Raw genomic sequence first — 21441 nt, 5'->3', positions numbered from 1 at the left:
GGAGGCCAGAAACAGCAGTAGTACCTGGTCCTTCATTAACACATCTCATGGAGGCCAGAAACAGCAGTAGTACATGGTCCTACAATAACACCATCTCATGGAGGCCAGAAACAGCAGTAGTACCTGGTCCTTCATTAACACATCTCATGGAGGCCAGAAACAGCAGTAGTACATGGTCCTACAATAACACCATCTCATGGAGGCCAGAAACAGCAGTAGTACATGGTCCTACAATAACACATCTCATGGAGGCCAGAAACAGCAGTAGTACATGGTCCTACATTAACACATTTCATGGAGGCAAGAAACAGCAGTAGTACATGGTCCTACAATAACACATTTCATGGAGGCAAGAAACAGCAGTAGTACCTTGTCCTACAATAACACATCTCATGGAGGCAAGAAACAGCAGTAGTACATGGTCCTACAATAACACCATCTCATGGAGGCCAGAAACAGCAGTAGTACCTGGTCCTTCATTAACACATCTCATGGAGGCCAGAAACAGCAGTAGTACATGGTCCTACAATAACACCATCTCATGGAGGCCAGAAACAGCAGTAGTACCTGGTCCTTCATTAACACATCTCATGGAGGCCAGAAACAGCAGTAGTACATGGTCCTACAATAACACCATCTCATGGAGGCCAGAAACAGCAGTAGTACATGGTCCTACAATAACACATCTCATGGAGGCAAGAAACAGCAGTAGTACCTTGTCCTACAATAACACCATCTCATGGAGGCCAGAAACAGCAGTAGTACCTGGTCCTTCATTAACACATCTCATGGAGGCCAGAAACAGCAGTAGTACCTTGTCCTACAATAACACCATCTCATGGAGGCCAGAAACAGCAGTAGTACCTGGTCCTTCATTAACACATCTCATGGAGGCCAGAAACAGCAGTAGTACCTTGTCCTACAATAACACCATCTCATGGAGGCCAGAAACAGCAGTAGTACCTTGTCCTACAATAACACCATCTCATGGAGGCCAGAAACAGCAGTAGTACCTTGTCCTACAATAACACCATCTCATGGAGGCCAGAAACAGCAGTAGTACCTGGTCCTACATTAACACATCTCATGGAGGCCAGAAACAGCAGTAGTACATGGTCCTACAATAACACATCTCATGGAGGCCAGAAACAGCAGTAGTACATGGTCCTACATTAACACATCTCATGGAGGCCAGAAACAGCAGTAGTACCTTGTCCTACATTAACACATCTCATGGAGGCAAGAAACAGCAGTAGTACCTGGTACTACATTAACACATCTCATGGAGGCCAGAAACAGCAGTAGTACCTTGTCCTACAATAACACCATCTCATGGAGGCAAGAAACAGCAGTAGTACATGGTCCTACAATAACACCATCTCATGGAGGCCAGAAACAGCAGTAGTACATGGTCCTACATTAACACATCTCATGGAGGCCAGAAACAGCAGTAGTACATGGTCCTACAATAACACCATCTCATGGAGGCCAGAAACAGCAGTAGTACCTGGTCCTACATTAACACATCTCATGGAGGCCAGAAACAGCAGTAGTACATGGTCCTACATTAACACATCTCATGGAGGCCAGAAACAGCAGTAGTACCTGGTCCTACATTAACACATCTCATGGAGGCCAGAAACAGCAGTAGTACATGGTCCTAGATTAACACATCTCATGGAGGCCAGAAACAGCAGTAGTACCTGGTCCTACATTAACACATCTCATGGAGGCCAGAAACAGCAGTAGTACCTTGTCCTACAATAACACATCTCATGGAGGCAAGAAACAGCAGTAGTACCTTGTCCTACAATAACACATCTCATGGAGGCCAGAAACAGCAGTAGTACATGGTCCTACAATAACACATCTCATGGAGGCAAGAAACAGCAGTAGTACATGGTCCTACAATAACACCATTTCATGGAGGCAGGAAACAGCAGTAGTACCTTGTCCTACAATAACACCATCTCATGGAGGCCAGAAACAGCAGTAGTACATGGTCCTACATTAACACATTTCATGGAGGCGGGAAACAGCAGTAGTACCTTGTCCTACAATAACACATCTCATGGAGGCCAGAAACAGCAGTAGTACATGGTCCTACATTAACACATCTCATGGAGGCCAGAAACAGCAGTAGTACCTGGTCCTACATTAACACATCTCATGGAGGCCAGAAACAGCAGTAGTACATGGTCCTAGATTAACACATCTCATGGAGGCCAGAAACAGCAGTAGTACCTGGTCCTACATTAACACATCTCATGGAGGCCAGAAACAGCAGTAGTACCTTGTCCTACAATAACACATCTCATGGAGGCCAGAAACAGCAGTAGTACCTTGTCCTACAATAACACATCTCATGGAGGCCAGAAACAGCAGTAGTACATGGTCCTACAATAACACATCTCATGGAGGCAAGAAACAGCAGTAGTACATGGTCCTACAATAACACCATTTCATGGAGGCAGGAAACAGCAGTAGTACCTTGTCCTACAATAACACATCTCATGGAGGCAAGAAACAGCAGTAGTACATGGTCCTACATTAACACATTTCATGGAGGCGGGAAACAGCAGTAGTACCTTGTCCTACAATAACACATCTCATGGAGGCAAGAAACAGCAGTAGTACATGGTCCTACAATAACACATCTCATGGAGGCAAGAAACAGCAGTAGTACCTTGTCCTACAATAACACATCTCATGGAGGCAAGAAACAGCAGTAGTACATGGTCCTACATTAACACATTTCATGGAGGCGGGAAACAGCAGTAGTACATGGTCCTACAATAACACATCTCATGGAGGCAAGAAACAGCAGTAGTACCTGGTCCTACAATAACACATTTCATGGAGGCGGGAAACAGCAGTAGTACCTTGTCCTACAATAACACCATCTCATGGAGGCCAGAAACAGCAGTAGTACCTTGTCCTACATTAACACATCTCATGGAGGCCAGAAACAGCAGTAGTACCTTGTCCTACAATAACACCATCTCATGGAGGCCAGAAACAGCAGTAGTACATGGTCCTACATTAACACATTTCATGGAGGCAAGAAACAGCAGTAGTACATGGTCCTACAATAACACATCTCATGGAGGCAAGAAACAGCAGTAGTACCTTGTCCTACAATAACACATCTCATGGAGGCCAGAAACAGCAGTAGTACATGGTCCTACAATAACACCATCTCATGGAGGCCAGAAACAGCAGTAGTACCTGGTCCTTCATTAACACATCTCACGGAGGCCAGAAACAGCAGTAGTACATGGTCCTACAATAACACCATCTCATGGAGGCCAGAAACAGCAGTAGTACCTGGTCCTTCATTAACACATCTCATGGAGGCCAGAAACAGCAGTAGTACATGGTCCTACAATAACACCATCTCATGGAGGCCAGAAACAGCAGTAGTACCTTGTCCTACAATAACACATCTCATGGAGGCCAGAAACAGCAGTAGTACCTTGTCCTACAATAACACCATCTCATGGAGGCCAGAAACAGCAGTAGTACCTGGTCCTTCATTAACACATCTCATGGAGGCCAGAAACAGCAGTAGTACCTTGTCCTACAATAACAACATCTCATGGAGGCCAGAAACAGCAGTAGTACCTGGTCCTTCATTAACACATCTCATGGAGGCCAGAAACAGCAGTAGTACCTTGTCCTACAATAACACCATCTCATGGAGGCCAGAAACAGCAGTAGTACCTTGTCCTACAATAACACCATCTCATGGAGGCCAGAAACAGCAGTAGTACCTTGTCCTACAATAACACCATCTCATGGAGGCCAGAAACAGCAGTAGTACATGGTCCTACAATAACACATCTCATGGAGGCCAGAAACAGCAGTAGTACATGGTCCTACAATAACACATCTCATGGAGGCCAGAAACAGCAGTAGTACATGGTCCTACATTAACACATCTCATGGAGGCCAGAAACAGCAGTAGTACCTTGTCCTACATTAACACATCTCATGGAGGCCAGAAACAGCAGTAGTACCTTGTCCTACATTAACACATCTCATGGAGGCAAGAAACAGCAGTAGTACCTGGTACTACATTAACACATCTCATGGAGGCCAGAAACAGCAGTAGTACATGGTCCTACAATAACACCATTTCATGGAGGCGGGAAACAGCAGTAGTACCTTGTCCTACAATAACACATCTCATGGAGGCAAGAAACAGCAGTAGTACCTGGTACTACATTAACACATCTCATGGAGGCCAGAAACAGCAGTAGTACATGGTCCTACAATAACACCATTTCATGGAGGCGGGAAACAGCAGTAGTACCTTGTCCTACAATAACACATCTCATGGAGGCCAGAAACAGCAGTAGTACCTTGTCCTACATTAACACATGTCATGGAGGCCAGAAACAGCAGTAGTACATGGTACTACATTAACACATCTCATGGAGGCGGGAAACAGCAGTAGTACCTTGTCCTACAATAACACATCTCATGGAGGCAAGAAACAGCAGTAGTACCTGGTACTACATTAACACATCTCATGGAGGCCAGAAACAGCAGTAGTACCTTGTCCTACATTAACACATGTCATGGAGGCGGGAAACAGCAGTAGTACCTTGTCCTACATTAACACATCTCATGGAGGCAAGAAACAGCAGTAGTACCTTGTCCTACAATAACACATCTCATGGAGGCCAGAAACAGCAGTAGTACCTTGTCCTACATTAACACATCTCATGGAGGCGGGAAACAGCAGTAGTACCTTGTCCTACAATAACACATCTCATGGAGGCCAGAAACAGCAGTAGTACCTTGTCCTACAATAACACATCTCATGGAGGCCAGAAACAGCAGTAGTACCTTGTCCTACAATAACACATCTCATGGAGGCCAGAAACAGCAGTAGTACCTTGTCCTACAATAACACATCTCATGGAGGCCAGAAACAGCAGTAGTACCTTGTCCTACAATAACACATCTCATGGAGGCCAGAAACAGCAGTAGTACCTTGTCCTACATTAACACATCTCATGGAGGCAAGAAACAGCAGTAGTACATGGTACTACATTAACACATCTCATGGAGGCCAGAAACAGCAGTAGTACCTTGTCCTACATTAACACATGTCATGGAGTCGGGAAACAGCAGTAGTACCTTGTCCTACAATAACACATCTCATGGAGGCCAGAAACAGCAGTAGTACCTTGTCCTACAATAACACATCTCATGGAGGCAAGAAACAGCAGTAGTACCTGGTCCTACAATAACACATCTCATGGAGGCAAGAAACAGCAGTAGTACCTGGTCCTACAATAACACATCTCATGGAGGCAAGAAACAGCAGTAGTACCTGGTCCTACAATAACACCATCTCATGGAGGCCAGAAACAGCAGTAGTACATGGTCCTACATTAACACCATCTCATGGAGGCCAGAAACAGCAGTAGTACCTTGTCCTACATTAACACATCTCATGGAGGCAAGAAACAGCAGTAGTACCTGGTCCTACATTAACACATCTCATGGAGGCCAGAAACAGCAGTAGTACATGGTCCTACAATAACACATCTCATGGAGGCCAGAAACAGCAGTAGTACCTGGTCCTACAATAACACCATCTCATGGAGGCCAGAAACAGCAGTAGTACATGGTCCTACATTAACACATCTCATGGAGGCCAGAAACAGCAGTAGTACCTTGTCCTACAATAACACATCTCATGGAGGCAAGAAACAGCAGTAGTACCTGGTCCTACATTAACACATCTCATGGAGGCCAGAAACAGCAGTAGTACCTTGTCCTACATTAACACATCTCATGGAGGCAAGAAACAGCAGTAGTACCTTGTCCTACAATAACACCATCTCATGGAGGCAAGAAACAGCAGTAGTACCTTGTCCTACAATAACACCATCTCATGGAGGCCAGAAACAGCTTGAGTATAAACAAGATACAGTTGATATTGCTGTAAATTGATATGTGACAGGGTTAAATAGTGTAAGATCACATTAACCTAATTCAGGAGAGTATGGTCTTTTGAAAAATGATTGGCCTTATGACTATTGCCAAACCAGTATCTGGGCATCCCCTGCTGCAGCAGCAGCAGCGTGCACTGTCCACCCACCATACAGTCATGCATGATCTTGTTCCAGTCCTCCCCAGTCACAATACGGAACAGCAGGATCACGGCACTTGATGCTGTCTCGAAGTTGGCATGTCTGAAACATACATGGGTGAAGAAATGTAGCAGGATGCTTGTAAATAGTATGTGGGCAGATTTTATAGCATCATTACATTAAACTAAGATGAACTAAATTAATAACCTAAAACTAAATATTTAATATTTATTTCCATAAATAACTTGTGTTAACTTCTACACCAGCACAAATCTACTAATTCATAGGAGAGCTAGCTTCTCTAAACAACTTCTTTTAGGGTCATGACTATCATGACTGGGTCTGTCGCAGGCCTGGCCTGTGGTTAGGCTGCTATTGTTCTCTGGTCCTCCATGACCTCTTCAATCATGGGAGTACCCTGGTCACTCAGCATATATCTCTGCCCATGTTCTGAGAGCACCAGCACTTCACTGCATCACACAGGGTAAGTTCATTTCATTATTACTCTATTTATCTGAAGAACCTCGGTTAGAATACTATGTATTAAGAATTGTTGTTGAATATAGTACTTTAGCAAGCATTGTCTTATGATATTGTAATGTATTCTTAATTCAACTTACTTGTGTGTTTAACTTTGGTATGAACCATGTGTATATTCTGTAATATGTTTATACAAAGAATACCAGTGATATATGTATGTATGTCATGTATATGCATAGAGTATTTTGTAGTATTTCTAATGCTTGTTTTCCATACATGCCAGTGGAACTGTGTTGATAGTAAACATATTTATAGCATATTTATTTGTTCAGGGATAAAGACAATGGGAGCTACCTTTGCAGTTGCTACATTTTGCTAGCCAAACATGACAATCCAGTGATCCATCATATAACTGATAAAACTTGAGACCTCCGTGGAGCATTGTCAGGAGGACCTGGTCCAGTGTGGGGTGAGGCCATACTCCAGTCGTCTATACTACTTGGGCTATAAACTGCATCCTGCATCAGCCTGCATCCCTCATACAAGTTGGGATATTTATGTTTCATTTATTGAACATGATTCAACTCTGTACAAGTGTAATGTGTTTTATCTTGGAGGAGGATTGACTTCCGCACATGTCCCCCCCTCCAAATCTGCCACTCAATCCTTTTCATCATATATCGTTTTTAGGGTGGGATTGGGTGGAAGTCTTACCCCTAGTGCCATATACTATCCATACTGATCATGTTTATAATTAAATTATGTATGTATTGGGGCTGAAACAAACTACCTGTAGGGATCTTCACAGCCCACTCAACACTCCATCGAATAGATTCTTTACACTCTACAAGTACTCACTTATCTTTGAGAAGACAAAAGTACCGCTGTTGCAAAGAAAGAGTTTAGTAACCAAAGCCATGAACACAACGCGGCCTTCCAAAGTTCGAAAATCAAAACCTACTACCATGACTAGTACAAGAAGTTTGTAGTTTTGGTGGTACTTTTTCACAAACAAAGTGTTTCCAAATAATCAAATCACATAAACATGCCATGCATCCTACTTTATTACATCCCCAGACAGGACATATACACAGTATGGCTGTCAGTGGTGCTCCGGAGTAAACGTGCATATGATACAGACTGGGATATTCCATGTAAAGTCTTGGCTTCAATGACCTTTTGATTTCAGGGAGATTACAGATATCTGTTGAAGTCCAAAGTTATAGGATGGTTAAGAAGAAGGTAAGCTTAAACAGTTGTTATGTTATTCTGCCCACCACATAACTGCACATCCAGTTTCACAAAGAAACATCCAGAAATAACTGAGTATTGGGTAAAATAATGACTTTCAATGTGGCTGCCATGGTAACCCTATTGATTCATAATCCATTTGTAGTAAAATAATAAACTGACTTATATTGGTGAATGGTACAAATGCATGTCTAGGTGAAGAGAGAGTATTTTCCGATGTTCCCTGCTCTGTCTAGAGTCCCACCTGCCCAGGTTGTAGCCGTACTTGACAGCCCCGAAGAGAAGGACGCCAGCATAGGCATAGAACAGCATGAGGAGAAACATGCCCATGATGATGAAGAAGCTCTTGAACACCGACATCACCACGGTCTGCATCAGCATCTTCAGTGTGGCCTGCAACAAGGAGGAGGGCACAGCTCCATCACTGCCTAGTTCTGGTAGGGATCACAGACCAATGTATGCCACATTAAACTTATCTCCTTACGAGTTCTAAATATAATATGTGCATTTGGCCTTGCTTAACATGATTTACAGTCTCAAACAGAAAATGACAGGTTGGTAACTTTCTGTTGTCAAAGGTCAGAGGAAAGGTGCTTACATGTTTTACATGGTCAGCATACAGAATACTTACGAGGGGCGTTCAATAAGTTTTGCAACTTCAATATCAGACCAAGTCGCAGAATATGTTTTGCACTTTTAATTTTCAATATAATTTCATTTGCCGGAACAGGAAACAGTCACTGGTGGCTAAGTCTGGGCTGTAGGGTGGGTGATTTAACTGTTTGAACCCAGACTTAGCCCCCAGTGACTATTTCTTGTTCTGGCAAATGAAATCTGCCCTACGTGCAAGACGCTTCCAGGATGACGAAGACATAAAGGCTGCCACACAGGTGTGGTTAGAGGGCCAATCTGCAGATTTCTATATTGAACGCCCCTCGTACATGGTGTCCAAGGTCAGTGTATAGCAGGGCTCCAGATAATGTTTCAGCGTCAAGAGTATGTACTTCTTATTATGTCAATATAGGAGTAATGGCAAAACTAAAGAGAACACTTAGAGTACTGAATGGAACTTAATGGGTTAATCTTGTATTTCACTTTGTTAAATGTTAATAACCATAAGCTAACTTTGGTACCGCTGTTCGATATTGTCGGATATTTTTTTCGTATGGAGCAATATAACCATGTCACCGTCGATTCTCCTGTGCTCCTGCTCACATAAACTCTATGTTGTCCAAGGTCAGTGTATAGGGTACTCATATGTTGTCCAAGGTCAGTGTATAGGGTACTCATATGTTGTCCAAGGTCAGTGTATAGGGTACTCATATGTTGTCCAAGGTCAATAAATAGGGTACTCACATGTTGTCCAAGGTCAGTGTATAGGTATGTTGTCCAAGGTCAGTGTATAGGGTATTCACATGTTGTCCAAGGTCAGTGTATAGGGTACTCATATGTTGTCCAAGGTCAGTGTATAGGGTATTCACATGTTGTCCAAGGTCAGTGTATAGGGTACTCATATGTTGTCCAAGGTCAATAAATAGGGTACTCACATGTTGTCCAAGGTCAGTGTATAGGGTACTCATATGTTGTCCAAGGTCAATAAATAGGGTACTCACATGTTGTCCAAAGTCTGTGTATAGGGTATTCACATGTTGTCCAAGGTCAATGTATAGGTATGTGGTCCAAGGTCAGTGTATAGGGTATTCACATGTTGTCTAAGGTCAGCATATAGGGTACTCACATGTTGTCCAAGGTCAATGTATAGGTTACTCACATGTTGTCCAAGGTCTGTGTATAGGTATGTGGTCCAAGGTCAATGTATAGGGTACTCACATGTTGTCCAAGGTCTGTGTATAGGTATGTGGTCCAAGGTCAGTGTATAGGGTATTCACATGTTGTCTAAGGTCAGCATATAGGGTACTCACATGTTGTCCAAGGTCAATGTATAGGGTACTCACATGTTGTCCAAGGTCAATGTATAGGGTACTCACATGTTGTCCAAGGTCAATGTATAGGGTACTCACATGTTGTCCAAGGTCAGTGTATAGGGTACTCACATGTTGTCCAAAGTCAATGTATAGGGTACTCACATGTTGTCCAAGGTCAATGTATAGGGTACTCACATGTTGTCCAAGGTCAGTGTTTAGGGTACTCACATGTTGTCCAAGGTCAGTGTATAGGGTACTCACAAGTTGTCCAAGGTCAGTGTATAGGGTACTCATATGTTGTCCAAGGTCAATGTATAGGGTACTCACATGTTGTCCAAGGTCAGTGTATAGGGTACTCACAAGTTGTCCAAGGTCAGTGTATAGGTATGTTGTCCAAGGTCAGTGTATAGGGTACTCACATGTTGTCCAAGGTCAGCATATAGGGTACTTACATGTTGTCCAAGGTCAGTGTATAGGGTACTCACATGTTGTCCAAGGTCAGTGTATAGGTATGTGGTCCAAGGTCAGTGTATAGGGTACTCACATGTTGTCCAAGGTTAGTGACTAGGGTACTCACATGTTTTCCAGTAATGGTGAAGAAGCGCAGCACAATCACCACATACCCCACAGTGTTGCTGTAGTCATTCTGCACAAACATATACAAACTGTATAAGTCCTGCACAAAAAATTTGATTCAACCTTAAAAAGACATAACTCCCACAGTTTTTATGAAATGCTACATGAATGGAGTAGAAACATTCCTACTGTCGACGCATCATCACAAAGTTCGCCAAACAGTTGGGTAAAATAACCATGTTCCAAAAATAATCCCAAATCCCCTCAACGTAAAACACCATGTTGGCATGGATGTCTGTTGAGAGTTACCCCTTTCACTTAGAGATACTTGATGGCAGCATGGTAACCAATGTTGTCCATCATCATTTACACCTATTCCCTTTGCTGCCTGCAGAACTATGCTGCCTGGCCGTGTGATTGGTTCAAGTGCAGCCTGTACATGCACACTGTACATCCTTTGTAGTTAGGCTCAGATCTTTACAGCCAGCCCTAATACATACAGGTACATTATAACTATTCTTGTACAGATAGATTCAAACTGAACAACACACACACACATGCCATCAGCTTGGTGTGAAGTGTTGCCAGTGTGTACTCATGGCTTGTGGTATGAAGTGTTGCCAGTGTGTACTAACAGCTTGTGGTGTGAAGTGTTGCCAGTGTGTACTCACGGCTTGTGGTATGAAGTGTTGCCAGTGTGTACTAACAGCTTGTGGTGTGAAGTGTTGCCAGAGTGTACTCACGGCTTGTGGTATGAAGTGTTGCCAGTGTGTACTCACAGCTTGTGGTGTGAAGTGTTGCCAGTGTGTACTCACGGCTTGTGGTATGAAGTGTTGCCAGTGTGTACTCACAGCTTGTGGTTTGAAGTGTTGCCAGTGTGTACTCATGGCTTGTGGTATGAAGTGTTGCCAGTGTGTACTCATGGCTTGTGACATGAAGTGTTGCCAGTGTGTACTAACGGCTTGTGGTTTGAAGTGTTGCCAGTGTGTACTCATGGCTTGTGGTATGAAGTGTTGCCAGTGTGTACTCACTGCTTGTGGTTTGAAGTGTTGCCAGTGTGTACTCATGGCTTGTGGTATGAAGTGTTGCCAGTGTGTACTCACGGTTTGTGGTGTGAAGTGTTGCCAGTGTGCACTCACGGCTTGTGGTTTGAAGTGTTGCCAGTGTGTACTCACTGCTTGTGGTGAGAAGTGTTGCCAGTGTGCACTCACGGCTTGTGGTTTGAAGTTTTGCCAGTGTGTACTCATAGCTTGTGGTATGAAGTGTTGCCAGTGTGTACTCATGGCTTGTGGTATGAAGTGTTGCCAGTGTACTCACGGCTTGTGGTGTGAAGTCTTGCTGGTGTGTACTCACGGCTTGTAGTGTGACATGTTGCCAGTGTGTACTCACGGCTTGTGGTATGAAGTGTTGCCAGTGTGTACTCATGGCTTGTGGGGTGAAGTGTTGCCAGTGTGTACTAACGGCTTGTGGTGTGAAGTGTTGTCAGTGTGTACTCAGGCCTTGTGGTATGAAGTGTTGTCAGTGTGTACTTACGGCTTGTGGTATGAAGTGCATGATAATCCAGATGACTCCCAACAGCGTGACAAACATGTCGTATCGGTTGCGCCGACTCGTCCAGTACCCGCCAGGTGTCAGTGCTATCATCTTCATTATAACCTGTACCACACAAGCACAGACGACAATACATTAGTCCCACATACCCAGCTGAAAGACCTGTTGCTAGGCAATGTATCATTACAGCACTAGTACTGGATATTGAACCATGACATTTTAACATTAGACTCAAACTTATGAAAAAAGTTCATAATATAATCAAACATAAACAGAAATAGATTTGATATCACCTCAACTGGTGGGAATATTCACTGTGTGTAGAACGTGTCAGTAGAAAGTGAAAGTTAAGTCTCCCAGTAATTACCTTCAAGACAAAGAGAATGGTGAAGGGTGCCAGTACTTACCTCCAAGGCAAAGAGAATGGTGAAGGGTGCCAGTACTTACCTCCAAGACAAAGAGAATGGTGAAGGGTGCCAGTACTTACCTCCAAGACAAAGAGAATGGTAAAGGATGCCAGTACTTACCTCCAAGACAAAGAGAATGGTAAAGGATGCCAGTACTTACCTCCAAGACAAAGAGAGTGGTAAAGGATGCCAGTACTTTCCTCCAAGGCAAAGAGAATGGTGAAGGGTGCCAGTACTTACCTCCAAGACAAAGAGAATGGTGAAGGATGCCAGTACTTACCTCCAAGACAAAGAGAATGGTAAAGGATGCCAGTACTTACCTCCAAGACAAAGAGAATGGTAAAGGATGCCAGTACTTACCTCCAAGACAAAGAGAGTGGTAAAGGATGCCAGTACTTTCCTCCAAGGCAAAGAGAATGGTGAAGGGTGCCAGTACTTACCTCCAAGACAAAGAGAATGGTGAAGGATGCCAGTACTTACCTCCAAGACAAAGAGAATGGTAAAGGATGCCAGTACTTACCTCCAAGACAAAGAGAATGGTGAAGGATGCCAGTACTTACCTCCAAGACAAAGAGAATGGTGAAGGATGCCAGTACTTTCCTCCAAGACAAAGAGAATGTCGAAGGATGCCAGTACTTACCTCCAAGACAAAGAGAATGGTGAAGGATGCCAGTATTTACCTCCAAGACAAAGAGAATGGTAAAGGATGCCAGTACTTACCTCCAAGACAAAGAGAATGGTAAAGGATGCCAGTACTTTCCTCCAAGACAAAGAGAATGGTAAAGGATGCCAGTACTTTCCTCCAAGACAAAGAGAATGGTAAAGGATGCAAGTACTTACCTCCAAGACAAAGAGAATGGTGAAGGGTGCCAGTACTTTCCTCCAAGGCAAAGAGAATGGTGTAGGGTGCCAGTACTTACCTCCAAGACAAAGAGAATGGGAAAGGGTGCCAGTACTTACCTCCAAGACAAAGAGAATGGTAAAGGATGCCAGTACTTACCTCCAAGACAAAGAGAATGGTAAAGGATGCCAGTACTTACCTCCAAAACAAAGAGAATGGTAAAGGATGCCAGTACTTACCTCCCAGACAAAGAGAATGGTAAAGGATGCCAGTACTTACCTCAAAGACAAAGAGAATGGTGAAGGATGCTAGTACTTACCTCAAAGACAAAGAGAATGGTGAAGGCTGTTGAAAAGCCTGCTAGGATGACTGTCCACTGGCTGTCCTTCCACTGTAGCGGAGAAACAACACATATGTACTGACCCACAACACTAACTAGTAACACTACTTCATGCAATGAGACTTTGACAGCTTAAACTGGCAGTTGGGGAATATGCTTGACCCCATACTAATGCTGTCACTAGCAGGTTCAGACAGTACCCCATTGACAGACAATTAGTCCCAGAAAAAAAGTTATCTTATAAGAAAATATATATACAGTAAACTACAGTTATAACCAACCCAAAGGGACAAATAGTTTTATTTCGTTACTACCGTCAATCGTTATGAGCATTTCTACTGAAGTATATAGCATATGGCTGGACCGAAAATAGAACAAAAACATAATCAAAAGGGAGTCCAGAACAATCCTTAATTTCCGGAACAAACCAAATCTGCAAAGCTCTAATTTGTTGGAATTTCTGTAATCTAGTAAATGTGTCCATGCCACTGCTACTCAGAAGGCATATTTCTGCCCCCTCCCTGCCACCTCCTCCCTTGGTATTCTTCCCCCAGTGTGGCACTCACAGGTTCAAACAGCATACAGCAGTTGGAGAGCACCAGGAGCACCACCACCCTCTTGAAGATGATGTGCTGAGTGATGTCATACATCCAGGATCGGAACTCATTGCGGTCTGAATAGGAACACAAAACATTAATAACAATAAAAGGTGAAATAGTGGAAATGAAATATAGTTTCACCTCATCCAACAAACTGACCTGGTCTGGGGGGTATGTGCAGTAAGGTAAGACTGACCTGGTCTGTGGGGTATGTGCAGTAAGGTAAGACTGACCTGGTCTGGGGGGTATGTGCAGCAAGGTTAAACAGACTGACCTGGTCTGGGGGGTATGTGCAGCAAGGTTAGACAGACAGACCTGGTCTGGGGGGTATGTGCAGCAAGGTTAGACTCACTGACCTGGCCTGGGGGGTATGTGCAGCAAGGTTAGACAGACTGACCTGGTCTGGGGGGTATGTGCAGCAAGGTTAGACAGACTGACCTGGTCTGGGGGGTATGTGCAGCAAGGTTAGACAGACTGACCTGGTCTGGGGGGTATGTGCAGCAAGGTTAGACAGACAGACCTGGTCTGGGGGGTATGTGAAGCAAGGTTAGACTCACTGACCTGGCCTGGGGGGTATGTGCAGCAAGGTTAGACAGACTGACCTGGTCTGGGGGGTATGTGCAGCAAGGTTAGACAGACTGACCTAGCCTGGGGGGGTATGTGCAGCAAGGTTAGACAGACAGACCTGGTCTGGGGGGTATGTGCAGCAAGGTTAGACTGACTGACCTGGTCTGGGGGGTATGTGCAGCAAGGTTAGACAGACTGACCTGGTCTGGGGGGTATGTGCAGCAAGGTTAGACAGACTGACCTGGCCTGGGGGGTATGTGCAGTGGCTGAGCCAGCTTGATCCTGCCCTTCAGGTCCATCCATCTCCTCTGGTCAACTGTCAGCAATGCTGTGCCCTGGACACAGTGGAACACACAAACACCATCTTAACACATGCACACAGCATGACATCATAAATATATGTTAAATACCAACTGATTTGGCTGGCTATACAGAGATTCAATTAGTAGGGGATAATTGTTAGAGAATTCCATTGATACCAAATCATAATCACTTATGCAACCTTGCAATCTTTACATATTGACCCATTCAGTAGAGATTAGGGCTGGGACGAGTCCAAATTTACTACCAAGGTACCCACCCCCCTATTACCCGACCATACCTGGGTACCCTGCCCCCTATTACTCGACCATAGCCCTGGCAAAATGTATTTAGATACATGTATTAAACAATCTGGTCATGCATACACTGAAATTGACTTAAGTTATATCTTTATTCAACCATGTGTCACCCAGAAGGAATGGGTGCATAGTTAGAAAGTATTAGAACATTAGTGACTTGTGGCGCAACTATAGAGTTCTAGATAATTTTTGTCATAAAACAATATATCATGTGACTAACCACAGGTCCGGGTAGACCTTTGGGTATCTGGGCCCTACTCAGTACCCACCAGACCCAGGTACCCAAGTTACCCGTCCAAGCCAAAGTAGAAATCTAATTTGCCAAAATTCACTTCAAAGAATTACTTTACCTCCTTTCAATTAATTGTGTTAGCTTAGGTATTTAATTATATGATTGAAATGTATCTGATAACTGACAAGCTGAAAGGAGGTCTAGGACATAAAACCTACTGCTGGAGAGACAAGCACGCAAGAGTTGTCCAACTGCCTTCATGGAGCATACCTTGTTTTCACTGTAGTTGGCGATGACAACGCCGACAAACAGAGTCAGTCCAATCATGTAGCCAAGGAACACAAAGAAGTGGATGTAGATAGCCTCCATCTGTTGACACAGAGCATCAACCACATCAGTGAAATGAAGAAAAATTACTTGTACTTATTAATCATTACACTTTAACAGACTATCCTTGAGTTTTGCAACTAAAATGTCCGACCCTGCCAACATGGGTGTGGGGACATACTGACTGGTCCGACCCTGCCAACATGGGTGTGGGGAGATACTGACTGGTCCGACCCTGCCAACATGGGTGTGGGGAGATACTGACTGGTCCGACCCTGCCAACATGGGTGTGGGGAGATACTGACTGGTCCGACCCTGCCAACATGAGTGTGGGGAGACACTGACCAGTCCAACCTACATGAGTGTTGGAAGATACTGACTGGTCCGTCCTACATAAGCATGGGGAGATACTGACTGGTCTGAGCTACATGAGTGTGGGGAGATACTGACTGGTCTGAGCTACATGAGTGTGGGGAGATACTGACTGGTCTGAGCTACATGAGTGTGGGGAGACACTGACTGGTCCGACCTACATGAGTGTGGGGAGATACTGACTGGTCTGAGCTACATGAGTGTGGGGAGACACTGACCAGTCCAACCTACATGAGTGTTGGGAGATACTGACTGGTCCGACCTACATGAGTGTGGGGAGACACTGACCGGTCCGACCTCTAGAGTGTTGGGAGATAATGACCGGTCCGACCTACATGAGTGTTGGGAGATACTGACTGGTCCGACCTACATGAGTGTGGGGAGACACTGACCAGTCCAACCTACATGAGTGTTGGGAGATACTGACTGGTCCGACCTACATGAGTGTGGGGAGACACTGATCGGTCTGACCTACATGAGCGTGGGGAGACACTTACTGGTCCGACCTACATGAGCGTTGGGAGATACTGACCGGTCCGACCTACATGAGCATGGGGAGATACTGACTGGTCCGTCCTACATGAGTGTGGGGAGATACTGACTGGTCTGACCTACATGAGTGTGGGGTGATACTGACTGGTCCGAGCTACATGAGCATGGGGAGATACTGACCGGTCCGACCTACATGAGTGTTGGGAGATACTGACTGGTCCGACCTACATGAGTGTTGGGAGATACTGACTGGTCCGACCTACATGAGCATGGGGAGATACTGACTGGTCCGACCTACATGAGTGTGGGGAGACACTGACCAGTCCAACCTACATGAGTGTTGGGAGATACTGACTGGTCCGACCTACATGAGTGTGGGGAGACACTGACCGGTCCGACCTCTAGAGTGTTGGGAGATAATGACCGGTCCGACCTACATGAGTGTTGGGAGATACTGACTGGTCCGACCTACATGAGTGTGGGGAGACACTGACCAGTCCAACCTACATGAGTGTTGGGAGATACTGACTGGTCCGACCTACATGAGTGTGGGGAGACACTGATCGGTCTGACCTACATGAGCGTGGGGAGACACTTACTGGTCCGACCTACATGAGCGTTGGGAGATACTGACCGGTCCGACCTACATGAGCATGGGGAGATACTGACTGGTCCGTCCTACATGAGTGTGGGGAGATACTGACTGGTCTGACCTACATGAGTGTGGGGTGATACTGACTGGTCCGAGCTACATGAGCGTGGGGAGATACTGACCGGTCCGACCTACATGAGTGTTGGGAGATACTGACTGGTCCGACCTACATGAGTGTTGGGAGATACTGACTGGTCCGACCTACATGAGCATGGGGAGATACTGACTGGTCCGACCTACATGAGTGTTGGGAGATACTGACTGGTCCGATCTACATGAGTGTGGGGAGATACTGACTGGTCCGACCTACATGAGCATGGGGAGATACTGACTGGTCCGACCTACATGAGTGTGGGGTGATACTGACTGGTCCGACCTACATGAGCGTGGGGAGATACTGACTGGTCCGAGCTACATGAGTGTGGGGAGATACTGACTGGTCCGACCTACATGAGTGTGGGGAGATACTGACCGGTCCGTCCTACATGAGTGTAGGGAGATACTGACCGGTCCGTCCTACATGAGTGTGGGGAGATACTGACTGGTCCGACCTACATGAGTGTGGGGAGACACTGACCGGTCCGACCTACATGAGTGTGGGGAGATACTGACCGGTCCAACCCTGCTGATGATGACGTCCCTGATCTCCAGCCAGCCCTCCAGGGACAACACCTCAAAGAGAGCCAGCATAGCATTGCCGATGTTGTCAAAGTTGAAGTTGCGTGGGTTGGCCCTGGAAACAGAATAAAGGAATGTCTCACTTTCTCATAGAGTGCACCACATAGAAAACTTATCTTTTGGTATTCTATTTATGAGGGGCTGAAAAAACTATTTAGATTCTCTGCATTGATATTAATCACTGTGAGATGCCTCACAAGGCTTGTCAAGACAGGGAACATGTCTTTGGTCCTCTTCATTTGATGTTGGGAAAGTAAATCTTGTAATAATTAATGTCACTTGAAACACTCTTCTCACTTTATGAGTACTAAGTACTGGTATACCAGATGTTATAAAGCCAGAAAATAGCGTCATCACTATCACCCATCATGGGGCAAACTAGAATTTTGTTTGTTCACATAGTAATGAATAAAAACTATAAAAAAAGAGTTCTAAGTCTTAAGAAGAGATAAGGACTTGTGGTGCTTTATGTCATCAGAAAGGCCCCAATCTCAGTCTTGATAAGTATCTCTTAGATAAACCAACTTCAGTAGTTTCAGAGAAAACTTGTCATTGCAGACACTATGCACCAAGGTGAGGTGAGGTGAGGTGAAACGGGGTTTAACGTAGCGTCCAAGATTATTGCACTTATATAGCGACGTGCATGTACGTGTGTGTGTGTTTGTGTGGCTGCTTGTACTAGTCGGGACCGATGCCGATTTATAGTGCTAACTCACTGAGATACCATGCCGCAGTTTAACATGAATACACCATTTAGACACAGTATACTGACTCCGAGCCGACAAGTCCTTGTTTTAGCCCCTTAATGCCGAGCGCCAGACAGGGGAACAACAAGAACAATCTTTTATCGTCTTTTGGTATGAGTGAGTGAGTATGGTTTTACGCCGCTTTTAGCAATATTCCAGCAATATCACGGCGGGGGACACCAGAAATGGGCTTCACACATTGTACCCATGTCGGGAATCGAACCCGGGTCTTCGGCGTGACGAGCCAACGCTTTAACCACTAGGCTACCCGACCGCCCCTCTTTTGGTATGACGCGGTCGGGGATCGAACCCCGGACCTTACGCTCTACGGGCGGACGCTCTACCACTAGACCAAGGAGGCAGTCCTATACACCAAGAGTAACATAACATGGAAAACATAACTCAGTCTATACAAGTATCTCTTAGAAAAGCATGCAAACTTTCATTTATGTAACTTCAGTAGTTTCTGAGAAAACTTGTCCCTATTTCATGCAGTATGCACTAAGTTGAAAAGCACGGAGCAAGAGCCATAACTCTGTAAAAAAGTAATTTATTAAACCAATTTTTGAACTCATTTGACATGATGACCAGTAACATCAGTGTGTAAAATTCCAATTCTGTGACTTAAATTGATTTTGAAAACATTTGTCCAAATTAAGAAGCAGACGGACGGATGAACTCGGTTCCCATACCCCTACCCAACTTTGTGACGGGGGATAATAGTCTGGACCAGACAAACCAATGAGGGGGGTATGAAATGCAAACCAATTCCATGTGTTCATACATAGTGGCTTTCATCATTCCTCATGTGTTTGCAGGTGTCAATCATTCCTCATGTGTTTGCAGGTGGCAATCATTCCTCATGTGTTTGCTGGTGTCAATCATTCCTCATGTGTTTGCAGGTGGCAATCATTCCTCATGTGTTTGCTGGTGTCAATCATTCCTCATGTGTTTGCAGGTGTCAATCATTCCTCATGTGTTTGCAGGTGTCAATCATTCCTCATGTGTTTGCAGGTGTCAATCATTCCTCGTGTGTTTGCAGGTGTCAATCATTCCTCATGTGTTTGCAGGTGTCAATCATTCATCATGTGTTTGCAGGTGTCAATCATTCCTCGTGTGTTTGCAGGTGTCAATCAGTCCTCATGTGTTTGCAGGTGTCAATCATTCATCGTGTGTTTGCAGGTGTCAATCATTCCTCATGTGTCTGCAGGTGCCAATCATTCCTCATGTGTTTGCTGGTGTCAATCATTCCTCATGTGTTTGCAGGTGTCAATCATTGCAAATGATGAGTGAATTGTTGCCACTGACCAGACTCTTGGTACCAGAAAGCCGGGTCCCTCGCTGTCTTTGCGACCAATCTTCATCTTTGTGATGTACACCTTGCTGAAGAACAGCCCAGTGCAGTTTTCCTGCAACAGACAAACTCCCTGTCCAGTTCATTGCCTCAGACATGTCTCCCTTTATCCACTCCCACAAACATTACAAGATCATTCCTTACCCTCGATCCAATATTTGGGTCATTACAGCGAGCTAGTCGGCCTCCCAGCAGATGTACACCGTACGTGGCAAACACAAACATGAGGACAATCAGCAGCACGGATACCTGACAAATAAACAGTCACATGGTCAGTAGATGCATGGCTACCTGACAAATAAACAGTCACATGGTCAGTAGATGCATGGCTACCTGACAAATAAACAGTCACATGGTCAGTAGATGCATGGCTACCTGACAAATAAACAGTCACATGGTCAGTAGATGCATGGCTACCTGACAAATAAACAGTCACATGGTCAGAAGATGCATGGCTACCTGACAAATAAACAGTCACATGGTCAGTAGATGCATGGCTACCTGACAAATAAACAGTCACATGGTCAGTAGATGCATGGCTACCTGACAAATAAACAGTCACATGGTCAGTAGATGCATGGCTTCCTGACAAATAAACAGTCACATGGTCAGTAGATGCATGGCTACCTGAAAATAAACAGTCACATGGCCAGTAGATGCATGGCTACCTGACAAATAAACAGTCACATGGTCAGTAGATGCATGGCTACCTGACAAATAAACAGTCACATGGTCAGTAGATGCATGGATACCTGACAAATAACAGTCACATGGTCAGTAGATGCATGGCTACCTGACAAATAAACAGTCACATGGTCAGTAGATGCATAGCTACCTGACAAATAAACAGTCACATGGTCAGTAGATGCATGGATATCTGACAAATAAACAGTCGCATGGTGTGTAGATGCATGGATAGGACCAGACAAGGGCACAAGTAGGGGGTACATGGTCTATATGTCACGTAGTACCAGACTAGGGCACAAGTAGGGGGTACATGGTCTATATGTCACGTAGTACCAGACTAGGGCACAAGTAGGGGGTACGTGTTTTATGTGTCACACAGAACCCGACTAGGGCACAAGTAGGGGGTACGTGTTTTATGTGTCACACAGAACCCGACTAGGGCACAAGTAGGGGGTACATGGTCTATATGTCATGTAGAACCAGACTAGGGCACAAGTAGGGGGTACGTGTTTTATGTGTCACACAGAACCCGACTAGGGCACAAGTAGGGGGTACATGGTCTATATGTCATGTAGAACCTGACTAGGGCACAAGTAGGGGTACGTGTTTTATGTGTCACACAGAACCAGACTAG

The 21441-nt window shown here is 44.8% G+C and overlaps 1 protein-coding gene across 2 annotated transcripts in view; it reads right to left on the bottom strand.

The window, feature by feature from the left end:
• LOC124124061 (sodium leak channel NALCN-like) overlaps nucleotides 1-21441 on the bottom strand; it is a 120898-nt gene that overhangs the window by 23557 nt on the left and 75900 nt on the right. For both annotated transcript variants that reach the window (XM_048391494.1, XM_048391493.1), the window contains exons 24-34: nucleotides 20265-20369; nucleotides 20075-20175; nucleotides 17955-18075; nucleotides 15770-15868; nucleotides 14889-14982; nucleotides 14048-14154; nucleotides 13461-13532; nucleotides 11876-11998; nucleotides 10344-10412; nucleotides 8086-8234; nucleotides 6119-6212 (exon numbers count right to left, since the gene is read on the bottom strand). In XM_048391494.1, the coding sequence (XP_048247451.1) occupies nucleotides 6119-6212; nucleotides 8086-8234; nucleotides 10344-10412; nucleotides 11876-11998; nucleotides 13461-13532; nucleotides 14048-14154; nucleotides 14889-14982; nucleotides 15770-15868; nucleotides 17955-18075; nucleotides 20075-20175; nucleotides 20265-20369 (1134 nt within the window). The remainder of the gene's footprint in view (nucleotides 1-6118; nucleotides 6213-8085; nucleotides 8235-10343; nucleotides 10413-11875; nucleotides 11999-13460; nucleotides 13533-14047; nucleotides 14155-14888; nucleotides 14983-15769; nucleotides 15869-17954; nucleotides 18076-20074; nucleotides 20176-20264; nucleotides 20370-21441) is intronic.

Source organism: Haliotis rufescens, unplaced genomic scaffold (assembly GCF_023055435.1).
Source record: "Haliotis rufescens isolate VD_foot unplaced genomic scaffold, xgHalRufe1.0.p SCAF_9, whole genome shotgun sequence".
NCBI lineage: Eukaryota > Metazoa > Mollusca > Gastropoda > Lepetellida > Haliotidae > Haliotis > Haliotis rufescens.
The sequence above is the reverse complement of the archived record's forward strand: the minus strand, read 5'-3'. Positions and strand labels throughout refer to the sequence as shown.